The following is a 22,489-nucleotide window of genomic DNA, read 5'->3' on the forward strand; positions in this document are numbered from 1 at the left end:
TGAGATAAAATTAAAACCATTGATGACCTCCATTTTTATTTCTAGAAATCTCAGTGCAAAGAAGTTTGGCACAGCCTCTACAGTAGATGTGCCCTTTCCTCTACTACAGCATCAATTTCCTCTACCACAGTGCCATTTTATTTTAAAGGACCTTCCAATGAACAACGAAGGTAACAAGCTCCATCGAGCTTTGTTTTCTTCTTTATTCTCAGAAAATGTTTTGTTTTTCCTTTGGTTTTACTCAAAATTCAAATCCCTTCTCAGTTAAACAGTGAAGAATTTCACTATGTTTTAATTAAACAGGTACAATTTTTCCCGTTTTTCACACTGCTGATTTCTGACGTTCCAATTACAGACTGTCTCAGGAGTGTTACAATATACATGCTCATGGTATACAAAAAGAAAAAAAAGGAAGTTGAATTCAAAAAAGTATTGTGAATTGACAGCTTTTAAAGGTGTTCCTGAGTCCTCAGAGTTTAAATATCTAATACCCTCCAGATACAGTTTTTGAATACCATCCTCTTTAATCATAGAATCAGAGAATGGTTTGGGTTGGAAGGGACCTTTCAAGGCCATCTAGTCCAACCCCCCCTGCAATGAGCAGGGACACCTTCAACTAGAGCAGGTGGCTCAGAGCCCCGTCCAACCTGACCTTGAATCTTTCCAGGGATGGGGCTTCTCTCTGGGCAACCTGTTCCAGTGTTTCACCACCCTCATCATAAAAATTTTTTTCCTTATATAATGCAATACGAAATACATGCAAAATAAAGCTGAGAGCATACAGTAGACCTCATTGTTATAAAATCAGAAATAAACGTGTACAAATCTGCTTCACTGCTGCACACGGATACAAGGTAGGGCACTGCTCTCTCTACGATGCTACTTCCAGTATCACCTGGGTGCCCTTAAGACTCCAGCCATTTGCTTTTCCGGGAAAGCTGCACCTCCGATTCCAAATGGTTTGAGCACTGGTAGGTTAGTGGGTTTTTATTACTTTCCATGGAGATCTAGCAATGGGCATGAAGGTCTTAATCTTTCAATCACTAACACATGTGGTCAGACTAAATGATCTGAGGTCACTACACAGACGCAGTATCCACGGCACGTCTTACTTCTGCAGAAATGCACTGCGTCCAAGCAAGCTTTACTTATGATTCAGTACAGATTCTGTCCATAGTCACTACACACCTAGAGCAAGGAGTGTGGTAAACAACTTATTAGCTATGCTGTACCGTAATAAATGGAAAGAAACATTTTCCCACCTTCTCACACCTGTATCTGAAGCACTCCTCTTGCCTAACAATTTAAGCAAGTCTATGATACAGAGATTATCAGAAAAAATTTCCATTACCAGTACTAGGAGAGCTTAATCAATAGCAAGTTCACACCCAAACACATAAGCAAGCACCTTGGCCACTACTAGCATTTTAATATTACTATCAAACACATTCACTGAAAGCATAATAAAAAATAAAGAGTTTATATTCTGTCAACCATCCTGTTTCACTGCTAAACAGTAACAGCCATGTGAAGGAAATCACTCTCTAATCCATCACAGTAGCAGGAAAGAGAACAAGTAAAATCTACTGACTTGAGAAGTACTTTCATCAGAGGCAGAAAAAAAAGCTGGCTGAATCAGGACTAAAATGTTTTATGTAGTAATGCTAAGTTTCCAAAAAGTGGAAAACATGCACATTCTGTGCAACAGATGAAGAGTTTAAGGCTGGACGCATATTTCCAATGTTACTTGTGTGAAATAGAGGTATCTCAGGTTACCATAGGATCTCAACTGCACTACTATCAAGTACATGAATCTGCAGGGGGAAAAAAAGTTTTCTCCACAAACTGAAATAATCAAAACCATCCCCCTCCCCCCAGTTTTATACAGACACAAAAATTCAGAGAGATGACCTACAACAGCTGATGACACCACTAAACTTCATCTTGGCAGCAAGCAACTACCACAATAAAAATTTTATTATGCCCATAGTAACACGCAGCATTACAAACGGCTGTTAGCAGAAACGTCCACAATAACCGCTCCAGCCCTCACAAGAGCCCTCTAGCCGAGGCCCACAGCACAAGGAGCAAAGGACGTGGAGCAAAGCCCTCCACTTCTGACGGGCAGCGGCGCACAGCCAGGCCCGCAGCCCCCCACGGCCTTGAAGGGCCGGAGCCTGTTCCCAAGGCACGGCAGCGGGAGGCCGCAAGCAGGCAAGCGAAGGGCCGGCGGTACCCGCCCGCCGCGGAGGGGAGGGCCGAGGCCTGCACCGGGCGAGGTGTGAGGGCCGCTGCCTCCAGCCCCGGAAGAGCCGAGCCCCCCCCCCGCTCGGGAGGCCGTGCGGCACCCGGGCCATGCTGCGAGCGAGAAGCGGAGCTCCAGCCGCTCTCACCCCGAGACGAGCCCCCCCCGCCCCGCGCAGCGTGGCCGTTAAACGGCCGCCCGCCCCCTCCTAACGGTACCCCGGCACTGACCCGAGCCTGCGCTTCCGCTTCCCGCGGGGGCGGGGCTGCGCATGCGCCCGGCGGCCGGGCCGGGGCGGGCCAGGCGCGAGGGGCCGCGGCCGTCGCCGTCGCCGTCGCTGTCCCTGCCCGCCTCCCGCCCTGCCGGCGGGCAGCGCCGTCCCTGCCGGTGACAGCCGGCTGCAGCGGGCCCCTTCGCATGACAGCGGCGGGGGGGCGAGGGGGGGCCGGGCTGGTTTGAACCGCGGCTGTCCCCGCCCGCGGCCTGGTGTCCCTCGGCTTTGTACGGCCACAATGGGGCCGGAGGGGCCATTGTGCCCCCGAACAAACCCCGCCGGGACGGGGCGGGGGCGGGACGTGGGGAGATGAAAGCGTCGCGCACCGAAATTGCTTGAAAACCCCCGAGTGGCGCACGGGAGATTTATGCGGCCCCTTGGCTGGGCGGCCTGCCGAGCCGCCCCGGCCCCGGGTGAACAAAGCGGCCCACGGCAGCCTGGCCGCCGGCTCGGCCGGGCCCCGGCCCGCAGCCGGGAGGGCGCCCGGTTCGCTCCGCTTCGCTCGGCGCTTGCCGCTGGCGGGGAGCCCCCGTTTCCCCGGGTTGACGGGGTAACGGCCTGGCCTGGCCTGGCTGCGGGCGTGCCGGGAGCGCGACCGGCCTCCGCCCTGCCGGCAACAGGTGGGGACCCGAATAACTTCACATCTTTTCAGGGGGGAAAGAGGGACCTGGGGGAGCCGATGGGAGGATTAGATCAGATGTTACTGCCGGTGAAAAATTAAACAGAGCGGTGCTCTGGGGAGCACAGATTAATATATTTGGTGACTCCGCGTGCACAAAGCCCCACCATTGTAGCCGTGCCTGAATGCCTGTGAATAGGATGGAGCATATGTGGCCTGTCACCGCAGGTGCCCACATCTGTTCGTCTCCGGGCAGATGCTCTCAGAAAAGGGGAGAGCATTTCCAAAAGCTCGGGCCCGCCCCATCCATACCCATCCTCTTTCTCATAATCACCTTCTGCAGAGGAGTTTCTGCCCCCTCCTTCTCTTCCCTCCTCCCCCCCACCTTCCCTGCACATCGAGAGATGTGGAAAGAAATAAAACGGACGCAAATTGGAAGCGGCTCGGAAAGCCCTGGAAACATAAGATCGAACTGCTCCCCTCCCTCCAAAGTTTATTAGCAGCAGGTTTTGCGCTGCAGCCAGCACGCAACGCACAAGATGTGCGCACCGGGCAAAGGGGGCTGCAGGCCGCAGGGGAACAGAAAAACCCTTCATGCGTGAAATGCAGCGCGGGACAGCGGCACGCTGTGCTGGCCGTCGTAGGGGAAGAGTGGTCTGTGCAGCTACTGTCTGGAGCGGTAGCTTGCAGCTACTATTTAGAGTTCTGGCTTAAAATGACGGTAATAAAATGGGAAAAGAGAAGAGAGGGTTTCCCTATGAGAACTGGTGAGCGCAGCAAATATAGCTGCAGAAGTTGGTAGCAGAAGGGAGTATTTCCAGCCATCCAGCAAAATCTCATAGCCAGAATGCAAAACATTTTTCTGGGAAGCGCTGTCATGTTTTTTATCGCATCTACGTGATCTGAGCCCGATCGCTCCCCCTCCATGCTCTGTGACACCGTGCCAAGACAAGCCGGGCCTCGGCGCAGGACGGGGTTACGCCGGGCTTGCCTGATGGGTGCTGGGGCGCCGGGAAAGTCTCGGGATCACGGGATATTTCGGGTTGGAAGGGACCTCAGAAGGTCATCTAGTACAAACGTGATCCGTGGTTTCTAGCATGGCAGAGATCGCGAGTGTCCTTGGAGTCTAAGCGGGGCAAAGAGGCCAGTTCTCCCAGCGCCAGGCGGGGCGCGGGCGGTGGGAGCACCCGAATCGCCCTGTCCCAGAGCTGAGAGCGGGGGGCAGCGGGGCCGCCCGGCCCGGGGCGCCCACGGGAGGTTTCGGGGGAAGGTGCTGTCCCGGGCCGGGGGGAGCCCGAGGCCCCGGGGGAGAGCAAGGCGGGGGGAAGGCTCCTTCCCCCGGGCCCCTGATGTCCCCTCGCCCCCGGGAGGCCCCGCAGGGGTACGCAGCCCTCCGCCCTTCCCGCTTCGGGAGCGGCGGCAGCTCACGCACACGAGCGACCGATTTTATCCCTCGTAGTTTCCCACAAGCAAAATCCCGTCGGAAGCAAGCCAGGGCGCAAACCCAAACAAACACGTAGCGCCGGGGAGCGGGGCGGGGGGGGGCTCGCTTTCTCCTCGTGTGCAATCAGTAAAACACATATAGGGGCCACTTCGGGATTTGCCCAGGGAGGGCTGGAGAGCAGCTGGCTGCGGTAATCTCCTCGGGAGACAAAGGAATGCCCCGTCGGTCCCAGGATCACAGGTAAACACACAACCATTGTCATGAAAATGAGGGGCTAGGATAGGGCCGGAGCAGATGATTTGCGATTTGAAAAAGGGGGCTGGGGGGGGAGGGGAGGCCCAGAGCTGCTTATCTATCATCTGGCCTCGCTGTGTGCCAGCTGAGCCACGCGACCGCCCTTTCTTATTCTAATCAGCACATGCCTTTGCAACGCCGGGCTAACCTACGCGCCAAACTTCCTAATCCCCCGCCCCGCACACGGCAAGGGCGGCGGCGCGCCCCTCCGCCGCCGCCGCACCTCCGCCACCGCCCGCCCCGGGTCGCGGCGGGGCGGGGCCCCGGGCAGCGCCGGCACCCCGGGCCCGGCGGAGGAGGCCGAGCCCCGGCCCGGCGGCGCCCCGCCTGCCCTCCCCTCCCACCCCGGCCGGCCCGGCCCGGCCCGGCCCGGCCCGGCCCGGGGGGACAGGTGAAGGGGGCGTGCGGGAGCGCTGCGGCGGAGGGGCGGCCGCGCACACATACCTCCGTAGGGGCTAGAGACCTAATTAAAATATTATGCACACTCGGCTACACATAGCTCCACACGTACGCGTCCCTCCGCCGACGCACCGTTCGCCATATGCCCGGAGCCCTCCGTCCCGGGAAAAATCAGGGTTGCGCGCCAGCGATGGCAGCGCGTCGCGCTAATTAACGCCCCCCCCCCCCCCCCGCCCCCCGCACTCCCGCTTTTGAAGTGACTTTTCCCATAATCTGGCTCGCTTAGAAATCAAAGCTGCGGCTGACGGCGAGCTCTCGGCCGCGCTGCTGCGCGGCGGGACCGTAAATCCTGGCCGGGGCCGGAGCGGGGGGCCGGCCGGCCGGCCTTGCCCGACGGGCGTCAGCCAGGGGCAGGGAGGGAGAGCACAATACCCCGCCGGCCCCGGCGAGCCGCTGGCAGGCGGGGCCGGGCCCGCCGCGTCCCGGCCGTGCGGGGTCACCGCGCCCCGACGGGGCCCCGGGCCCCGCGCCCGCCCCCGGGGGGTCCCGCCGCCGGCGGGGCGGCCGCGGCCGGGCAGGGCTGGGCGTCGGGCGGGACCGGACCGTCCGTCCGTCCGTCCCCGGCAGCGGGGTGCGCGGGCAACAGCGCGGGGGGCGGCGGGGGGCGGCGGGCGAGCGCGGTGCGGAGACACGCGGTTGGGAGCGAAAAAGCGCCATTTGGTTGGGAGCAGATGGCTGGCTGGGGGGCTGATCGCGTCTAAAGGCGTGTCATCCCCCTTCAGCGAGAATCCCTAAGGGCTCCCCTTGTCTTCGAAATCAATGAAAATTAAAGTGCAGAGAATGGATGAATAGTTAGACCTCGAGTCCCTCCTTTGTTCGCCTCAGCTACTGGTGGGCAGGAGTTAAACTACAACAGCCTCCTATAGAAACACTTAAGTTAAACAGTCTCCCCGTTAGCCCAGCATCTGAAAGAGAGAGGGAGAGGGGGGAAAAAAGCAGAAAAAGGAGCTTTCTGCTTGATTTCCCCAATACAGAATCGCGTGGCATAAATTAAGCCGGAGAAGAATGAGCGCCGTGGGCAGGATCCTGCCGGCTCTCACGGCGCCTTTCAGTCACGCTCAGCAGCGGTAATCGAGAAATCTGTGCCACGTCAATTTAACAAATACCCGGTACCGAAGGGGGGTTGTTAAGGATTTGGGGGCAAGTTTTTTCGGGTCTTTTTTTTTTTTTTTTTCTTCTTCCCTATCGCTAGGTTAAAGCCCTCGCGCGTGTAACTTTTTATTTCCAGTTTTTTAAGCAAGGGGATGCTAATGGACCAACTTTCTCTCTCTCGTAGATGAAAAGATCCGCGGTGATATATCACTTCTCGCCTCCACAGACGAGCTACCCCCAAATTTCAAGACAGATATTGCCCCCCCCCCGCCCCACTCGCTTAGTAAACCCGATACGAAATGATTTTTTTTCCCCTCTCTCTTTCTCTCCTGCGATAACGCCGCAGCAAAGTTTGCGAGGCAGCGGCAAGCCACTTGAAAAGATGTTGACGCTAGGTGGCAAAAGTAACGTGCAGTGAAGCCCGGCGTCGCCGGGGGGGGGCGGCCCCCCCGCTCCCCGCCGCAGGGGCTGGGCACGGCGGGGGCGGGCGGCCCGGCCTCCCCTCCGGGGACCCGCCGCCCGCTCCGCTCCCTCCCGGGCCGCCCTCCCGGCGCCCTCGCACCCTGCCCGCGGCATCGCTGCTCCCCTCTCTGCCCAGATAGGACTCCGGGGTGGGGAGAAAAAAAAAACAACCCAAACCCCAAACATTCCTGTACATTTAGGCTTTCGCTTAAGCGTCGAGGGGCGGGGAGAGGGGAGAAGAGGAGTACCTGGATGCAGATGCCTCGTTCGACCGAAATTAGATGTAAAGGATGCACACGGTGAGCGGCAAAACGTTGCAAAAGTCTGGATGGTCGTTTAAATGCCGAGGGTACCTGCCTGGGTTTGGGGTAGGTGCCGCAAACCCCCAGTAAATGAACGTGGGCAGCTACAGTCCTGGAACAGTCAAGAAGAGCTGGGCTGAATGAACTCATTAGTGATTTTCTTTTAATTGGTATTACCCAATGCTTTTACTTTAAGAAGTCTTTAAGAATTTTTTTTTTCCTAGCGCATTGTAAGATAATTTGTGATCAAGACATCTGCTTCAATGAAAGTCACATTTTGCCATGCAAATGCACGTTTCAACCCAATAAAGTCGCAATAATAAGGCTTTTAGCACGGCATACCTACAGTGAGGTTATTGTAGCCAAATCCTCTCCTTTCGCACACACGCTTAATCTGTGCTGAAATGATCTGTTACAATTAAAATGACATTTACAGAGACAGTTACACCTTGCATCCTAATGAATCCGGCTGCGCCTACCGAAGGTGTTTAAACAGAGGGCCCGAACAAAGTGGAAAACCCTGCTTCGGGTGACATGCCAGAGTCGCCCTCCAACTTTTATCTCCCGCTTCCATCCATCATTAAGAAACTGCTCAAATGGCAATCATCCCTATCCCTCTTTCACCGCACCAGTAAACTCCTTTCCGTGTTTTTAAGATCAAAACAAAAGTTCTAGTGTCTGATGGATATGTAAAAAAATAATAAGGTGACGGTTGGTGTAAAGTTGGGTTGGTTTGGCTTCTTTTTTTTTTTTTTTTTTTTTTTTTTTTTTTTTACGGAGGGGGGAAGTGCTGGAAGGGATTTCTTTAAAAAATGTGCGGACATTGTTGTAGAGGCAGTAGCGTGCGCCGAGGGGAGCTCTTTCTCTCCCTCGCATTGTGCAGGGAGCAGGTGCTGTCTACATTACCATACAGCTGAGAGCACAAAGAGCTAACTGATTCAGCCCTCACACAATAACAAACGGCCTTAATGACAGCCACGCGAACGACACACACCAAACTCACTTTTTACTAAGCTGAAGGAGGAAAAAAGAGAGAGAGAGGGAGAGGTTGCTGGTGATGATGATGATAATCATAGAGGGGTGCGGGACCCGGGCGGAGCGGCTGGCTCTCTCCGGCGGCGCTGGTGGCGGGGACGGGACCGGCGGAGCCCCGCAGCCGGAGCCCCGCAGCCGGAGCCCCGCAGCCGCTCCTCTCCCTCCGCTGGTCCCAGCCGCCCGCGCTCTCCCCCGCCGCCGGCAGCCCCGGGGACCCCCCTTCCCTCCGCCGCCGGGGTGAGCGCTGAGAGCGGAGCCAAGGGAAGAGCCGGCCCCGGCTCCCAATCCCCCCCCCCTCCCCAATTATCCCGGTTGTGCCAGGGGAAACGCGGTGTGAATTTCAAGGGATCGGCTTCCCCTTGTTGTGGCTCGCTGGCTCCCACCTCCCTCGTCCCTTTAACGCCGAAGATGCCCCTTGGAAGCGGCCGTGGTCACCGAGTTACTTTTTGGGGGCACGGCGGTGGCTTTGCCCGTTTCGGGAGGTAATTACAGCCCGCCGTCCCCGGGGCTGTTTTCTCGGCGGAGCGTGTTGCGCGGCCTCTCGCCGGTGCGGCGGGGGTGTTACCCTCTCCCCGGAGCAGAAGGGGGATTCTTGCGGTTACCAAATTTGCAGGAATGTAAATGAGCACGTTTTGTGAGCGCGGAGGGGAGGGGGAGGAGGGTTGCACATTTTACAGCTCACTGACCATTTGGCGATCCATTGAGAGGAGGGTTTGGAAAAGTGGCTCCTTTGTGACAGCTCTAGCCAGATTGGGGGGCTGCTCATTTGCATCTCATTAGGCATGCAGGCGGCCGGCGGGATATAAGGGAGGCAGGCGCCCAAGGAGAGGCAGATCCTTAGCGCTTCACCCTCGGAGAGAGCGGCCGAGCCGAGCCGAGCCGCGGCGCGGCGCAGAGCAGCCCCCTCCCCCGTGGGAGCACACCCGGACACGCTCAGCGCGCCGCTATTGAGACACGAGCTTATTTTTGTTGGCCGGGATTCCTCTAAAAACAAAAGTAAGCCCACAACGAGGAAAGAGAGCTTCGCTTCTTTTGCAAAAAAAAAAAAAAAAGGGAAAAGGGGACCAGGGCTCCGACGTGACCTGCCCGCCGCCGCCTGACACCCGCCAGCCCCGACGTGCGCAGGGCGAGCGCAGCCGCGCAGCGCCGCGCAGAGCCGCTCCCGCACCTCACCCCACCGGGAATTATCGCCGCGTCCGTCGCTGCCTCTGCAGGGATTTCCAGATCGCCGATTTTAAAATCTTCCTTGGGAAGCCTTTTCTCTGCCTCTGTTGGGAATTAAGTTGCTTTTATTTTTTTTAATTTTTATTTTTTCTTCCTGGAGAAAAGGAGGAGCACCGTGGATTGGGAAAGAAAAAGAGTTTAGCAGATTAATCTTAACCTTTTTTCTTTTTTTTTCTTTTTTTTTTTCCTTTCTTTTTCTTTTGCCATCCGAAAGAGCTGTCAGTCGCCGACAGGCTACACCTAGAGGTGTCGACAGAGGGGAAAAAAAAAAGTCAGAGACACTCCTGAAAGAAGGAGACCGTGACACTAACTCTTCCAGCTCTGCTGGGGCGTGCGGCTTTGGCCGCTGTGTTTCCCCCCCGCCCCCGAGAGACACTTTCCCCTCTGACGAGAAGACAAGGGGGAGGAAAGCGAGGGCACCAGAGCTGCCCCTCCAAAATGGGAGGTCGGTTCCTGCTGACGCTCGCCCTCCTCTCGGTGCTGCAGAGCCGCTGCCAGGTAAGTGCCCGCGGGGTGGGGGGCAGAAATACCTGCGGCGGTCCCTGCCTGCACCGGGGGGGCCCGCCGGCTGTCGCTGCCTGCCGCGGCCGGGAGCGGCGGGGCGGGGGGCGTCAGTCCCGCCGACGGCCGGCGGGGCTGGGGTCGGGCCGGGGGAGCGGGCCGCTCGGCGGGCTGACGGCCGCTGTCCCCGCCCCGCAGGTCGGCGCCTCCGGGGTCTTCGAGCTGAAGCTGCAGGAGTTTGTCAATAAGAAGGGGCTGCTCAGCAACCGCAACTGCTGCCGCGGGGGCGGCCCGGGCGGCGGCGGGCTGCAGCAGTGCGACTGCAAGACCTTCTTCCGCGTCTGCCTCAAGCACTACCAGGCCAGCGTCTCCCCCGAGCCGCCCTGCACCTACGGCAGCGCCATCACCCCCGTCCTCGGCGCCAACTCCTTCAGCGTCCCCGACGGCGCGGGCGGCGCCGACCCCGCCTTCAGCAACCCCATCCGCTTCCCCTTCGGCTTCACCTGGCCCGTAAGTGGGGGGGGCGGCGCGGGAGGGGGCGGCCCGCATCCCCTCCCATCCCGTCCCCTACCATCCCGTCCCATCCCATCCCATCCCATCCCATCCCATCCCATCCCATCCCGTCCCACTCACCCCGGCCACCCCAGCTGGGTGAGCACCTTTCCGAGGGGCCACCGATCCTCCAGGGGGGACTGATAACTCCTGGGGGGCTGGGGCCGCTGCCCCCCAGCCCTGCCTGCTCTCACGCTCTCCCGGTGGGTTGTCTCTGCTCCTTCTTTCCCCAGGGCACCTTCTCGCTCATCATTGAGGCTCTCCATACGGACTCTCCTGACGACCTCACCACAGGTAACTCTCCCAAAACAGACCCTTCCCCGGAATAAACCCAGCCCTGCGGCCCCACTCGGCCCCTCTCTCTGCGGTATGCAGCACGTTCCCCCCATCCCATCCCTGCTTCTCTTCGGGAGACCATGGGAAGAGAGGCCAACCTGTTGACACGCAGTCCTATAATCCTGCCTCTGCACTTCCCCTCCCACCAGAGACCCCCAGTTGAGCATCTTCCTACGCCCCTGCCTGCTTCGGGCTCCCTAATCACGCCTCTCCTCTCCACTTTCACACAGAAAACCCTGAGCGCCTCATCAGCCGCCTGGCCACCCAGAGGCACTTAGCAGTGGGTGAAGAGTGGTCCCAGGACCTGCACAGCAGCGGCCGCACTGACCTCAAGTACTCCTATCGCTTCGTGTGTGATGAGCACTACTACGGAGAAGGCTGCTCTGTCTTCTGCCGCCCCCGGGACGATGCCTTTGGTCACTTCACTTGCGGAGAGCGTGGCGAGAAAGTCTGCAACCCGGGCTGGAAAGGCCAGTACTGCACTGAGCGTGAGTGTCCACCTTCTTGCCTCCCCGGGCGCCGGTTGCAGCAGTGTCCCCTGAGCTCTTGCGGGGGCGTTTCTCTGACATCAGGCCCCACGGGAGAGGGGGGACCAGGCTACAGCGGGTGGAGGTCTGGTGCTGTGTACAGGCTTTACTGGTGCGGGGGACGGGAGGTCCTCAGCATTGCCACAGAAAGGTAATGCAGACAGCCCCTTCTCAGTAAATGTCAGTGCCAACATTACACTCTTGCTCATTTGCTGTAGACATCAAACATGATAGCAAAATGTTCAGCAGTTGCTTGGGGGATTTATTAAAATATATCAGGACTACTTTTTATACCTAGCCGCCCCTTCAACCATGGTATATTGATACCATCATACAGGGTACATGGCTTCAGGAGAGGGAGCTAGGCTTTGGCAACATCCATGTGGCAGGCCTATTGGTAGGCTTGTTATCGTCCGATGTCTTGCCACCTTGTATTGAGAAAAGTGTTGGGAGGTCCAAGATATTCTCTGTGGCCTCTAGACCGTACATTTCTCATTCGGGGTACTCAGAAACTGCCACTAGCAGAGACTGTTGCACCTGGAGCCACAAGAACGTTCAGCTTCTTCCCCATCTCTCTTCTGTGCCATTGCCACGATCATTACTACTAATAAAGTAGTGAGGCACATGAGTTTTAAAGTACACCTGAAGCTGGAAGTTGTTGAGGAATGCGGTGTGTTGATAGAGCAGGAAAAGCTGGGACAGTAAGCAGATCACAGAGAGGATAGTCAGGGATGTCAGACACCTGCAGCTTTGTGCAAGGTTACCGCCCATTGTAGATACACAGGGGTGTACACCCAAACATGCCCACGGAGCTCCTGCTGCAGCATGTGATGGCATTCTCTGTTTGTGTGTATACACAGATCTGAAGTATGCTGGCAGATGACGTGCTGGGCGATGACTGCCAGTCATCAAAGGGCCAGGCAGGCAGGGAGAAAACAGTTACGGGCTGTAAAGCAGCCTCTCGGTTTTCTTCTCATTGTGTTTTCGTTTTTCTTAAAGCCCACCTACACTGTGGTCTCGGCTGGGCTGCTATCAAAGGAGCCCAGATTGGTTATTCACAGTGTCAGTGACTGCTAGGATGCTTTCAGCAGTTCGTGGTACAATGTTGCACAACAAACAGCAGGCAGAGGGGCTCGCATTTCCTTTGATAGTGTTTTAAATAGGAACTACAACCTTTCCCATGATCAAAAGTGCCTAGCCCAGTTGTGTCGAGGGGTGGGGAAAAAGGAAGCATTTTGATAACGAGCTCTTTCGGGGCTGTCAGCACTTTTGGATGCCTGTACATCGCTGCTCTTCCCACAGCAAAGTAGAAGCGCTCCGTCTTTCTTGACTTGTTCTGTCCGCTCTTCGCTCTGCTTTCCCTCTCAGGAAACAACAGCTTATAAGAGCGACGCAAACCTACTAGGCAGGGGATGTGTTTATGTGTGCATGCAAAAAGAATGTTTTGCCGTTAGAGAGCGGAGCTGCCAGTCGCAGATTGCTTCCCGTCGCCTTGCCCCCAGCTCCATTCTTTCCAACTTGGAGGCGATCTGATTATCAGCGCCGATTCTTTCTTTCTTTTTCTCCCCCCCGCCCCCTTCCCCTCGCATGCCATTGTCTCCGGCTGGCTTTGTTGAATTAAAACTTTGCAGTGCCTGCTTAATGAGTTCCATAACCAGGCGAAGTAATGAGCAGAAGTCCCTTTTTTTTCCCTTCCCTCATCCTCCCTCCCGCTGGCCCGCTTACCTCTTTTACCAGGGCTGCATCCACCCGCCCGCCCCTTTTCGGAGCGGGGCGGAGGGGGGGAAGGAGGGAGGAAGAACTTTAGACTTATTTATTTGAATAAGAAGAAGAAGAAAAGTTTTTTTGCAGCGAAATCACGCGCGTGCCATAGATTAGCTGTGGGCAGGGATAGGCTGCCCGGCCGCCGGCCGCCGGCCCCATTGGCTCCGGGGCCGGGGTATTGTTGCAGTGGGGCAGCTGCTGGGAGAGAATAGACAATAGAGCAGCTGTCTTGCACTGGCACCCTGCACACCAGCTGTCCACTCTTATCTGCACACACACTTTCGGGGGATATTAAGAGGTGGAGCTGTGTGCATAGAATTGGAAAAAAGGACTTCTGACCCTCACTGGGAAGGGAAGGGGGGTGAGGGGCTGTGGGGAAGGGAGCAATTGTGAGCCCTCTTTTGTCTGTGTGCAACTGTATTAAGAAGAATGCTCATCCCCGGCGATAAGTAAAGTGCCCAGTTACGGGGCGAGATCAATACTCCTGCAGGCTCCAGAGATTAACTCAGCCGCGCTTAACTGCCCCAACCTAGTAAAAGGGGCTCGCTCCCCACCCACAAGATGCTTTCGGGATCGGACTTGTAAAAGGGAGGTGTTGGGCGCCGGTGCTGATGTCTCTCCCTGCTTGGTTTGTTTACAGCGATTTGTTTGCCTGGATGCGATGAGCAACACGGCTTTTGCGACAAACCTGGGGAATGCAAGTAAGTTTTCCACTCCCCTCCTGCTCCCTTCTTCGTTTTTAACGTTGATGCTCTGGGATTAAGTAAGCCATCGGTCATTTGCAGGGTCAGTTTAAATGCCCTTCTTCATATTAGATGGTAATTTGAGAAATCCAGGTGATGCCAGATCAAAGTATTAATCTACAAGTCAAACATCAGTGCCATTAATATTAACCTAATGAGTTTACAGCGCTGTGTGTAAGGTTTAGCTGTTTGTTACTAGAGTAAACAAATTAACTACCTGGAACCGTGGCTCTATCTAAGGAAGTGGAAGAAATAGCTGGGACCGATGAAAGCTGATGCTACGGTTAGACTCGGTGACTTTCTCACATGAAGGATCACTGAGGGCTTTTAGGAAACTTGATCCCTGGCATCAGTGTGTTTACAGAGTTTGCGATAGGGTTTCCAACTGTGAGAAATCTAAATCTGATGAGACTTTGTTGTTGGGTTTTTTTTCAGATGCAGAGTGGGTTGGCAGGGGCGATATTGTGATGAGTGCATCCGATACCCAGGCTGCCTTCATGGTACCTGTCAGCAGCCGTGGCAGTGCAACTGCCAGGAAGGCTGGGGTGGCCTTTTCTGCAACCAGGGTGAGTTCTCAGTCCCTGCCCGAGCGTCTGTTTTAAGACGCAGAAAGCAAGCGGCTATTTCCAGCTCACCCACCCTATGCTAACCTTGCAAAGTAGCAAGTATCTTGACTGCCCTCTTTTTAAAAAAAAAAAAAAAAAAAATCTTTTACAGACCTGAACTACTGCACCCACCACAAGCCCTGCAAGAACGGTGCCACATGCAGCAACACTGGTCAGGGGAGCTACACTTGTTCTTGCCGACCTGGGTACACAGGCTCCGACTGTGAGATTGAAATCAATGAATGTGACGCCAACCCTTGCAAGAATGGTGGAAGCTGCACGGTAAGTTTGAGTTGCTTGTGCCATCTGAAACCCCAAGGGAGGAGTTAATGTCAGTTTTACTGATTTTCAAAATCCCTTTTTGGATTTCAAAGCAACTTCAGGTAAATATTTTGGCCATTTCTCATTTCTTCCCCCCAGGATCTTGAGAACAGCTATTCCTGTACCTGCCCCCCAGGCTTCTATGGTAAAAACTGTGAGCTGAGCGCAATGACTTGTGCCGACGGACCATGCTTCAACGGTGGGCGATGCACCGACAACCCTGATGGGGGATACAGCTGCCGCTGCCCACTGGGTTATTCTGGGTTCAACTGTGAAAAGAAAATCGATTACTGCAGTTCCAGCCCTTGTGCTAATGGTAAGGCCAAACACGCTACAGTAACCTTCTAAAAGGAGACCATCCAGTTATTTTGGCTTCTGGTCTGGAGTTCATAACAAGGCCCACTGATCAACCATGGCCCATGTCATGTCAATAGTTGACTTGGTGGAGGAACTGTACTTAAAAAGTAATGGTGTGGTTTGGGCCACTGCTGCAGATTGCATTTTCTCAAGGGGTGACTGTGGCCAGGTAACTTGGCCTGAAGCTTCATGCATAAAAATGTGGAGGTTTATACTTACAAACGTTTTGCAAAGACTCTTTGAGGTCTGCGGATGCAAAATGCTGTACAAGCGCTAAATATTATTACTGGTAATCTGGTAACAGTAATATTCCTGTTTTGATTAAACTAGAGAAGACTTTCTTTACTGCAGTCCTCCTCATTCATTGCCTCTCAAACTCTGTAATGTGAGATCATGGTGTTAACCTGATCTGGACTAGCTTTGTTGTCCAAGCTGAGTGAAATGTTAAAAAGGCAATAGGATAGAGAATGAAAAATAGATCTGATTAACAAATATCTTCCCTAAAGAAAACCCATACTTTTTATGGTGGGTCAGACTCGGCAAAGGTTGAACTAACCTCTCAAAAAGAAAGCTTTTCTCAGCTGCCGGTTACGACAGTCGCCCCGAGAGCAGCAGGTGGGAGGCTGTTGGGTCTGGCTGCCCACCACTCAGCGCTCGTCCCCCTTGATGTCTTGCAGGAGCCCAGTGCGTCGATCTGGGGAACTCCTACATATGCCAGTGCCAGGCTGGCTTCACTGGGAGACACTGTGATGATAACGTGGACGACTGCGCCTCCTTTCCCTGCGTCAACGGAGGGACCTGCCAGGATGGCGTCAATGACTATTCGTGCACCTGTCCCCCGGGATACAACGGGAAGAACTGCAGCACCCCGGTGAGCAGATGCGAACACAACCCCTGCCACAACGGGGCCACCTGCCACGAAAGAAACAACCGCTACGTCTGTGAGTGCGCCCGGGGGTACGGCGGGCTCAACTGCCAATTTTTGCTCCCCGAGCCGCCTCAGGGACCGGTCATCGTCGACTTCACCGAGAAGTACACGGAAGGCCAGAACGCCCAGTTCCCCTGGATCGCCGTCTGCGCCGGGATTATTCTGGTCCTGATGCTGCTGCTGGGGTGCGCTGCTGTGGTCGTCTGCGTCAGGCTCAGAGTGCAGAAGAGGCACCACCAGCCTGATGCCTGCAGGAGCGAGACCGAGACCATGAACAACCTGGCAAACTGCCAGCGCGAGAAGGACATTTCCATAAGTGTCATTGGTGCCACTCAGATTAAAAACACGAATAAGAAAGTAGACTTTCACAGCGATAACTCTGATAAAAATGGCTACAAAGTCAGATACCCATCAGTGGATTATAACTTGGTGCATGAACTCAAGAACGAGGACTCTGTTAAAGAGGAGCACAGCAAATGTGAAGCCAAGTGTGAAACATATGATTCAGAGGCAGAGGAGAAAAGTGCAGTACAACTAAAGAGGTACCTCTCACATCTGAGTGCGGGGGGCAGCTTGACTCTGAAGGGGGTGTGTGTGTCTCATAGGTAGCGTTAAGCAACAGCCATCTGACCTGTGTTGTCTCTTTTTGTCTTCAATAGTGATACTTCTGAAAGAAAACGACCAGATTCAGTATATTCCACTTCAAAGGACACAAAGTACCAGTCGGTGTATGTCATATCAGAAGAGAAAGACGAGTGCATCATAGCAACTGAGGTTAGTATGCTGCCTGGCAGTTGGAACAGCAGAGAAAAGTCGCGATGCGCCACCCTCATCTAACACATGTCAGGGCAGCTAAACTCTTTCCCATGGTACCGCAGCGATTTGTACCTGTTGAAATCCAGCCAGCTCGAGTTTGTCATGCTGTGGATGTTGTAAAGACAAGCATAGTGACTCGCTGCTCTGGATGTTACGGGTACGACGACTTTTGCAGGCAAGGGTACAATAACAGCGTGGTTGTGGTCTGCTGACCTGCCTCTTAGTGTGCTTCACGCAGAGTCCATTCTTGCCCGACGAAAAGACAGAGTCCCGACCTCTGCAGCCTTACAGCCCTCTTCTTACTTTCCATTAACCTCTCCCGATCTCTGCCCGTGTTTTTCTCTCACCAGGTGTAAACCAGAGGTGATATGGCAAGGTGGTTGTTCAGAACAATTTCAGAGGAGACGTGCCCCGATGAATGCTGCTGAAAGAGGAATGGGAGATAGATTCCTTCACTGACTGCTGCTGAGAAACTAAATTCAGGCTTGAGCTGGTTCTCTACTGAAGTTAGCAAAGTGACTGCAAAATAAAGAAACAAGATGGACACCAGGCAAGGGTCTGTGTTCAAGGATTACTGTTGCACTGCCTTTTATGAATTTTATCATTGCACTATGGTCAGTTGCTTTTCTATATATATTTAAATGAATGGACTTAATTACTACATAAGAAGCATGCACTGCCTGAAGTGTATATTTTGGATTCTTATGAGCCAGTCTTTTCTTGAATTAGAGATACAAACACTGCCTTTATTGTCTTTTTTGATACTAAAATGTGTTTTTACTAGGTGAGAAAAAGTGTGTTATTTTTTTGAATCTGTAAAAATATTTTCATGATAATTGTAAAGCTTGAGTATTTTGTGATGTTCATTTTTTTTATAATTTAAATTTTTTGGTAAATATGTACAAAGGCACTTCGGGTCTATGTGACTATATTTTTTTGTATATAAATGTATTTATGGAATATTGTGCAAATGTTATTTGAGTTTTTTTTTACCGTTTTGTTAATGAAGAAATTCATTTTTAAAATATTTTTCCAAAATAAATATTATTAATGATAACCAGAGTGCTATGTTTATTCCATAACTGATGATGAACTGACTGAACCTTGCAACCAGGCATCTGACAGGCTTCTGTGGACTCATGGGTGGGTGGGATAGCACCGAGACCTATCACAAAGACTGGGGAACAACTTGTTCTGTGTAGAACCCCCTCTTTCCCCTCCTAACCTTCTGAACTGTTGACCCCACGGTTGTGCTCACTCTTACCCCAAAGGCGAAAGTCTGTCAAAACCTTGAGCAACGTTTGCTCAGTCATGTTGGGCTGTGTATATATAAACACATACGGCATCACTTCCCGAGGAAGAGCAGCACGAGTGCGCTCCGTTGCAATCCAGATGTGGGGCTCGTCATGACTCAGCTCTTCATTTCTCATAACCTCAAACACTTGCCTGGAGTCCAGGGGATTTGGGACACCCAGGGCAGGCCAGCGAGGGCCCCCAGCTCAGGTCCTTGATGTGCACCCATGGGATGTGATCTCCCCCAGTCACACCTGCTGGGGGGCTGCACTTCCCTCTCCAGGAAAGGGGGACACTGAATTGACTGGTGGCCACAACTGTCCTGGCTATGATACCTGTCTGAGGTATTAGTTGCATCTTTGGTTTCCACTCTGCCCCTGGTGCCTACTGCCTTCATATTGGGGCAGGGTGTGATCCCATCCCCTGGCTTGGCCCTGAACGCTCAGGCAATTTCCCCAATTTAGTTTGCCCTAACTAGCTCTCCTTCAGGTTGTGCTGTGTGTTAATTAGCAGAGGCCCCTCAGAAATAGGTAAAGTGTTCTTCTACTTCAGGAAAAAAAGGAAAATCTAGGACATAATTTCCTTTTTGCTCCATTAAAGCTGAAACCAAATCATTGTGGGCCACCTCCCGCAGCTTCGGGAAGCCGATGAAAATCCTTTGTTCCCATTCACTTCAGGGGAGGGGAATGCTATCCTAAACACAAAGAGTGGGATAGTAGATACAATCAAGCAATTATCGCAGCTGGTGATCTATAACTGTAAAGTATATATGTGCTCCCCTTGTTTCAGTGTACATAAGTACATGAACCACTGGAACTGTACTTTGGTGTGAGGTCAATGGAAAACTCACACTGACTGCAGGGGCTTGTCCATCTGTAAGGCCTTCTCACTAAGCCAAACCTTAGACAAGATCTACCGACTCACTTCTCATGAAGTGACCCGACAGGGTCATTCACTTCATTTATCCCAAGTGGTTTTTTAGGGAAAGTTTTCATGAGGAGAGTGATGTGAGGTATTAAAAACCAGCTTGTCAGTGATGGTCTGAACAGTATTTTCAATCTGAGCAGTAACATAACAACCTGCCAATAAGCAGTCGATGCATCATGTATTAAACGAGGCACAACGGTGTGTATGGCAGCAGGTGTTCAGAGCAAAATAATCTCACAGATTGGACAAACAAGTGAGCCTTGGTAGGTTTTATTGACATCTCTGTTGCTGATTTGCTCTTCAACCTTGGGCAAATCACTTTATTTCCGTCTGTTTCCTCTTCTTCCCAAGCTTTTTGGAGCAGGCTTATCTATGATGCACTGCACTTTGCACAGTCAGTGCCATGGTCTCAGCTGGTCCCTCTTAATGCTGCTTCTGTAGAAACAGCAGTAATGAATGGAAGGTCATTGATGGCTAAGTGCCTCTATAACGTCAGGTCTTTAATGCTACGGTGAGTACTACTTTAATATGGTGTCAGGTAAAGGCCTGGAAAAGCACACAGCTCCTTGCTCTTGTAAAGAGGCACGGCATTGGCATCTACCTAACTTTGCTTAAAAATCAAACAGCTTCAGAAAGCTCAGTTTGTCCAAGTGTGCTAATTAACAGAAGCGCTGAGCTTGGTGAGCGAAGGAAAACCTGCTGTGGGCAAAGAGAAGGGTGCAGTCTTGTCCTTCGGAAATAATGCTATGCCGATGAGCCCAATGGCTTCTTCCATTTCTGTCTTGAGCAGGGTTGGGGCTACTGCCACATGCAGGGTTTATTTCTTGTACAGGATTACTAAGTCCGCCAAATCTGAGTGTGTGCGTATACAAGGGGCTCTCGGTGACCAGAGCAGGTTGAGGTGTGCAGTGTGGAGCACTGGATCCACGCTCCTCACCTTTAGTACCTGGGCCTTTCTAGGGAAAAAAAATGGATGATTGGGGCAGGGGGTGGAGGGCGTGGGTGTGTTTGCTTGAGAGAGAGAGGGCGGCAGATGCAGGTGTGTGCAGGTGGTGCACACCACGGGCAAGGGGCAGCGAAGGTGCCTGCCTGCCTTGGCCCTGCCAGGGCAGTGCTCGCCTGAGGACGGGAGCTCCGTTGCCAAAAAGCGGCAGGAACCTCCCTGTCAGCAGGGTCTCCGAAAGGCCTCCTGGTTCTAAAAGGAGAGGAGAGCCTGCCTGGGGAGGCCGCTTAGCTGGGACAGCTGAGAATTCAGGGCCTGATCCAAAGCCCATTAAAATTAATGGAAAGGCTCCAATGAGCTGCAGGGACACATGGCACCGTGCCCCTCCTGACACAGCACATCTCCGTCTCTCCCTGGGGAAGCTGCATGTACCAATGCAGCGCGTGTCGCGGTGGGTGGGGGATGCGAAAGCCCATGAGCCAGGTCTGCCCCCCGGGTGGCTCATCCCCCCGGTGCCAGCCCGCGCACTGTGCCAGGGGCTTGGGGGCCTGGGGTCCCTCTTCAGGCCGTCGCTGCAGCACCATCCCTTCACGCCGCCACCTCGACCTGCAACATCTCCCCCCCTTTGCCCTGCACCTTGGCCTCGTTCAGTGCCAGGTCTCAACAGGGTGGCTGCAGAGGGCACCCCTCAGCCCACATCTCTGCCTGCAAAGCTGTTTCTCCGTGGCAAGCGGCATTTGCAGGTTTGGCACGGACAGGACATGTCAGGAACTTAGAGGCACTGAAACAGCAGGAGAGGTTAGCTGCAGGGGGGTATTAGCTGCCCTGTTTGTGGAAAGGGACTTTTTAAGCGAGGTGTGTCACAGCTTTTGAAATGTAGGAAGCTTTGAGTTCAGACAGCGTCTTAGGTCTAATTGCAAGACACGGGTTCATAAATTGCTTTAAACTGATATTTGTGCTTACTTTGTACACAGTGCAGGAGGACAGCTTGGGTGTCAGGAAACTTGGGTACTATTCCTGGCTCCACCACAGACCTGATGTCTAACCTTGGGAGAGGAAGGATGGTCTTGTGGTCAAGGCGCTGCGGAGGGACTCAGGAGGGCCCCCTTCTATTTCCAGCACTCCCTCCAGACTTCCTGTGCAACCTTGGACCTGTGTCACTTAATCTTTCCAGGACCTTAGGAAAATGGGGGCCTCCTGGTTGTGCTAACAGAGAGAAGGTCATTTGTGCTTGTGAGAGGATACTGCAGTGGTGGGGAATGTTAAAATACCCTGCAAGGCGAGTAAGGCTATTTCCTATCTCTGCATGTCAGATTGCTTGTCTGCGAGGTGGTGAGCTATTTTTGCAAAGCGCTTTCAGATGCTTGCATGGAATAAAGACCCCTATCACAATTGAAACATCCATCATCTCAGAGAGGATATGCAAACCCTGCACTGGCAGCAAGGAGACAAACTGGCGGCGGGCAGGGAGGCAGCAGCAGTGGTGTAAGTGTGTGCAAGGGGGATGTGATGCAGCTGTGTGCCCACGGCGCAGAAAGGATGCCACACACGGCAGTGTTAGCGTGGGGGGCCACAGTGCCATCAGCCTCCTGCAACCAAGGTCTGTAGCCAGCTCTATGCTGTAGCAGGCTCTCTGCCAGCAAAACCATTTTGCAGGTAGAGACACAGGTTAAATGGGGCTTGGGACTATGAGGGACAAGGAGGAAAGCTGCAGAAATGATACAGATGGGAATTCTCCACTGACAGACCCTGGGAAACCTCCCTATTGTAATGGCCTGACATCTAAAGTCATATATTTCAAAGAAAATGATCTGAGAACTACTTCTAGGCCAAATCCCAAACTGAGTAGCAATCTCTCATGATGCCTGACATCTACTTGTGTCGGACGAATGGGGAGCCTCTATGTTCCCTTCCGTCCTCAGGAGCCACCTTTTCCGCCTGGCTGTTAAGACCTGCCTTTCTGTCTGTGTCTCTGCTGCCTTCTATGCAAGCCAGAGAAATCAAGAGCCTGGCCAGAAAAGATCCCATGTGCACTATGAGGCAGATTTTCAGATGAAACATGGGGCCAACTGTCGTGAAAACTTGATGGCTGATCCTGCTGCTTGCAGTGAGGCAGAGGTGGATGACAGACCCACTGCTTTTGCAGGGGCAAAAGCATGGCAGGGACCACTGTAGCAATCCAACGATACAGCTGATTGCACTCCAGAGACCAGGACCTGTGTAATTTCCCAGCAGAGGTGTATCCAGAGCATCTTAGTTAGTGCTGTGTTCAGGAATGCCTTACTCCTTGGCATAGATGAGGAATGCTGTGTGTCAGCTGTGGGGGTAAATCTGAGGGTCAGTGCAGACTCATGTCTCTTGCTAGGGGCAGCTATATAAACTGGCATTACTTACTTTAAAGCCTGCTCTGTGCGTGGGTTATATAT

The 22,489-nt window shown here is 53.6% G+C and overlaps 2 protein-coding genes across 6 annotated transcripts in view; one reads left to right on the plus strand and one right to left on the minus strand.

The window, feature by feature from the left end:
• The window catches only part of FAM120B (family with sequence similarity 120 member B), a gene marked incomplete at its 5' end in the record, with an annotated part of 54,536 nt that extends 52,018 nt beyond the window's left edge, over positions 1 to 2,518 (minus strand). For 2 of the 4 annotated variants that reach the window (XM_082305777.1, XM_082305778.1), the window contains one exon: positions 2,476 to 2,518. In XM_082305777.1, coding sequence (XP_082161903.1) covers positions 2,476 to 2,518 — 43 coding nt within the window. Of the gene's footprint in view, positions 1 to 1,262; positions 2,398 to 2,475 lie in introns of those variants that run through there. The other 2 variants (XM_082305779.1, XM_082305780.1) reach the window with 2 other exon arrangements.
• Positions 2,519 to 9,888: 7,370 nt separating this feature from the next.
• Positions 9,889 to 17,739, plus strand: DLL1 (delta like canonical Notch ligand 1; the record flags this gene model as incomplete). 2 transcript variants are annotated; one of them, XM_082308024.1, is made up of 11 exons in its annotated part: positions 9,889 to 9,948; positions 10,150 to 10,461; positions 10,737 to 10,797; positions 11,070 to 11,327; positions 13,771 to 13,831; positions 14,309 to 14,439; positions 14,591 to 14,760; positions 14,899 to 15,115; positions 15,834 to 16,626; positions 16,744 to 16,858; positions 17,251 to 17,739. In XM_082308024.1, the coding sequence occupies 11 exons, from the start codon at positions 9,889 to 9,891 to the stop codon at positions 17,254 to 17,256; spliced, it is 2,184 nt and encodes a 727-aa protein (XP_082164150.1). In that variant the 3' UTR covers positions 17,257 to 17,739. The 2 variants fall into 2 exon arrangements, with proteins under 2 accessions (XP_082164150.1, XP_082164149.1); XM_082308023.1 differs by lacking the exon at positions 17,251 to 17,739 and having other exon boundaries at positions 16,744 to 16,955.
• Between the last annotated feature and the right edge of the window lie 4,750 nt (positions 17,740 to 22,489).

This window comes from Platalea leucorodia (assembly GCF_965183815.1).
Source record: "Platalea leucorodia genome assembly, chromosome: 3".
Classification (NCBI taxonomy): domain Eukaryota; kingdom Metazoa; phylum Chordata; class Aves; order Pelecaniformes; family Threskiornithidae; genus Platalea; species Platalea leucorodia.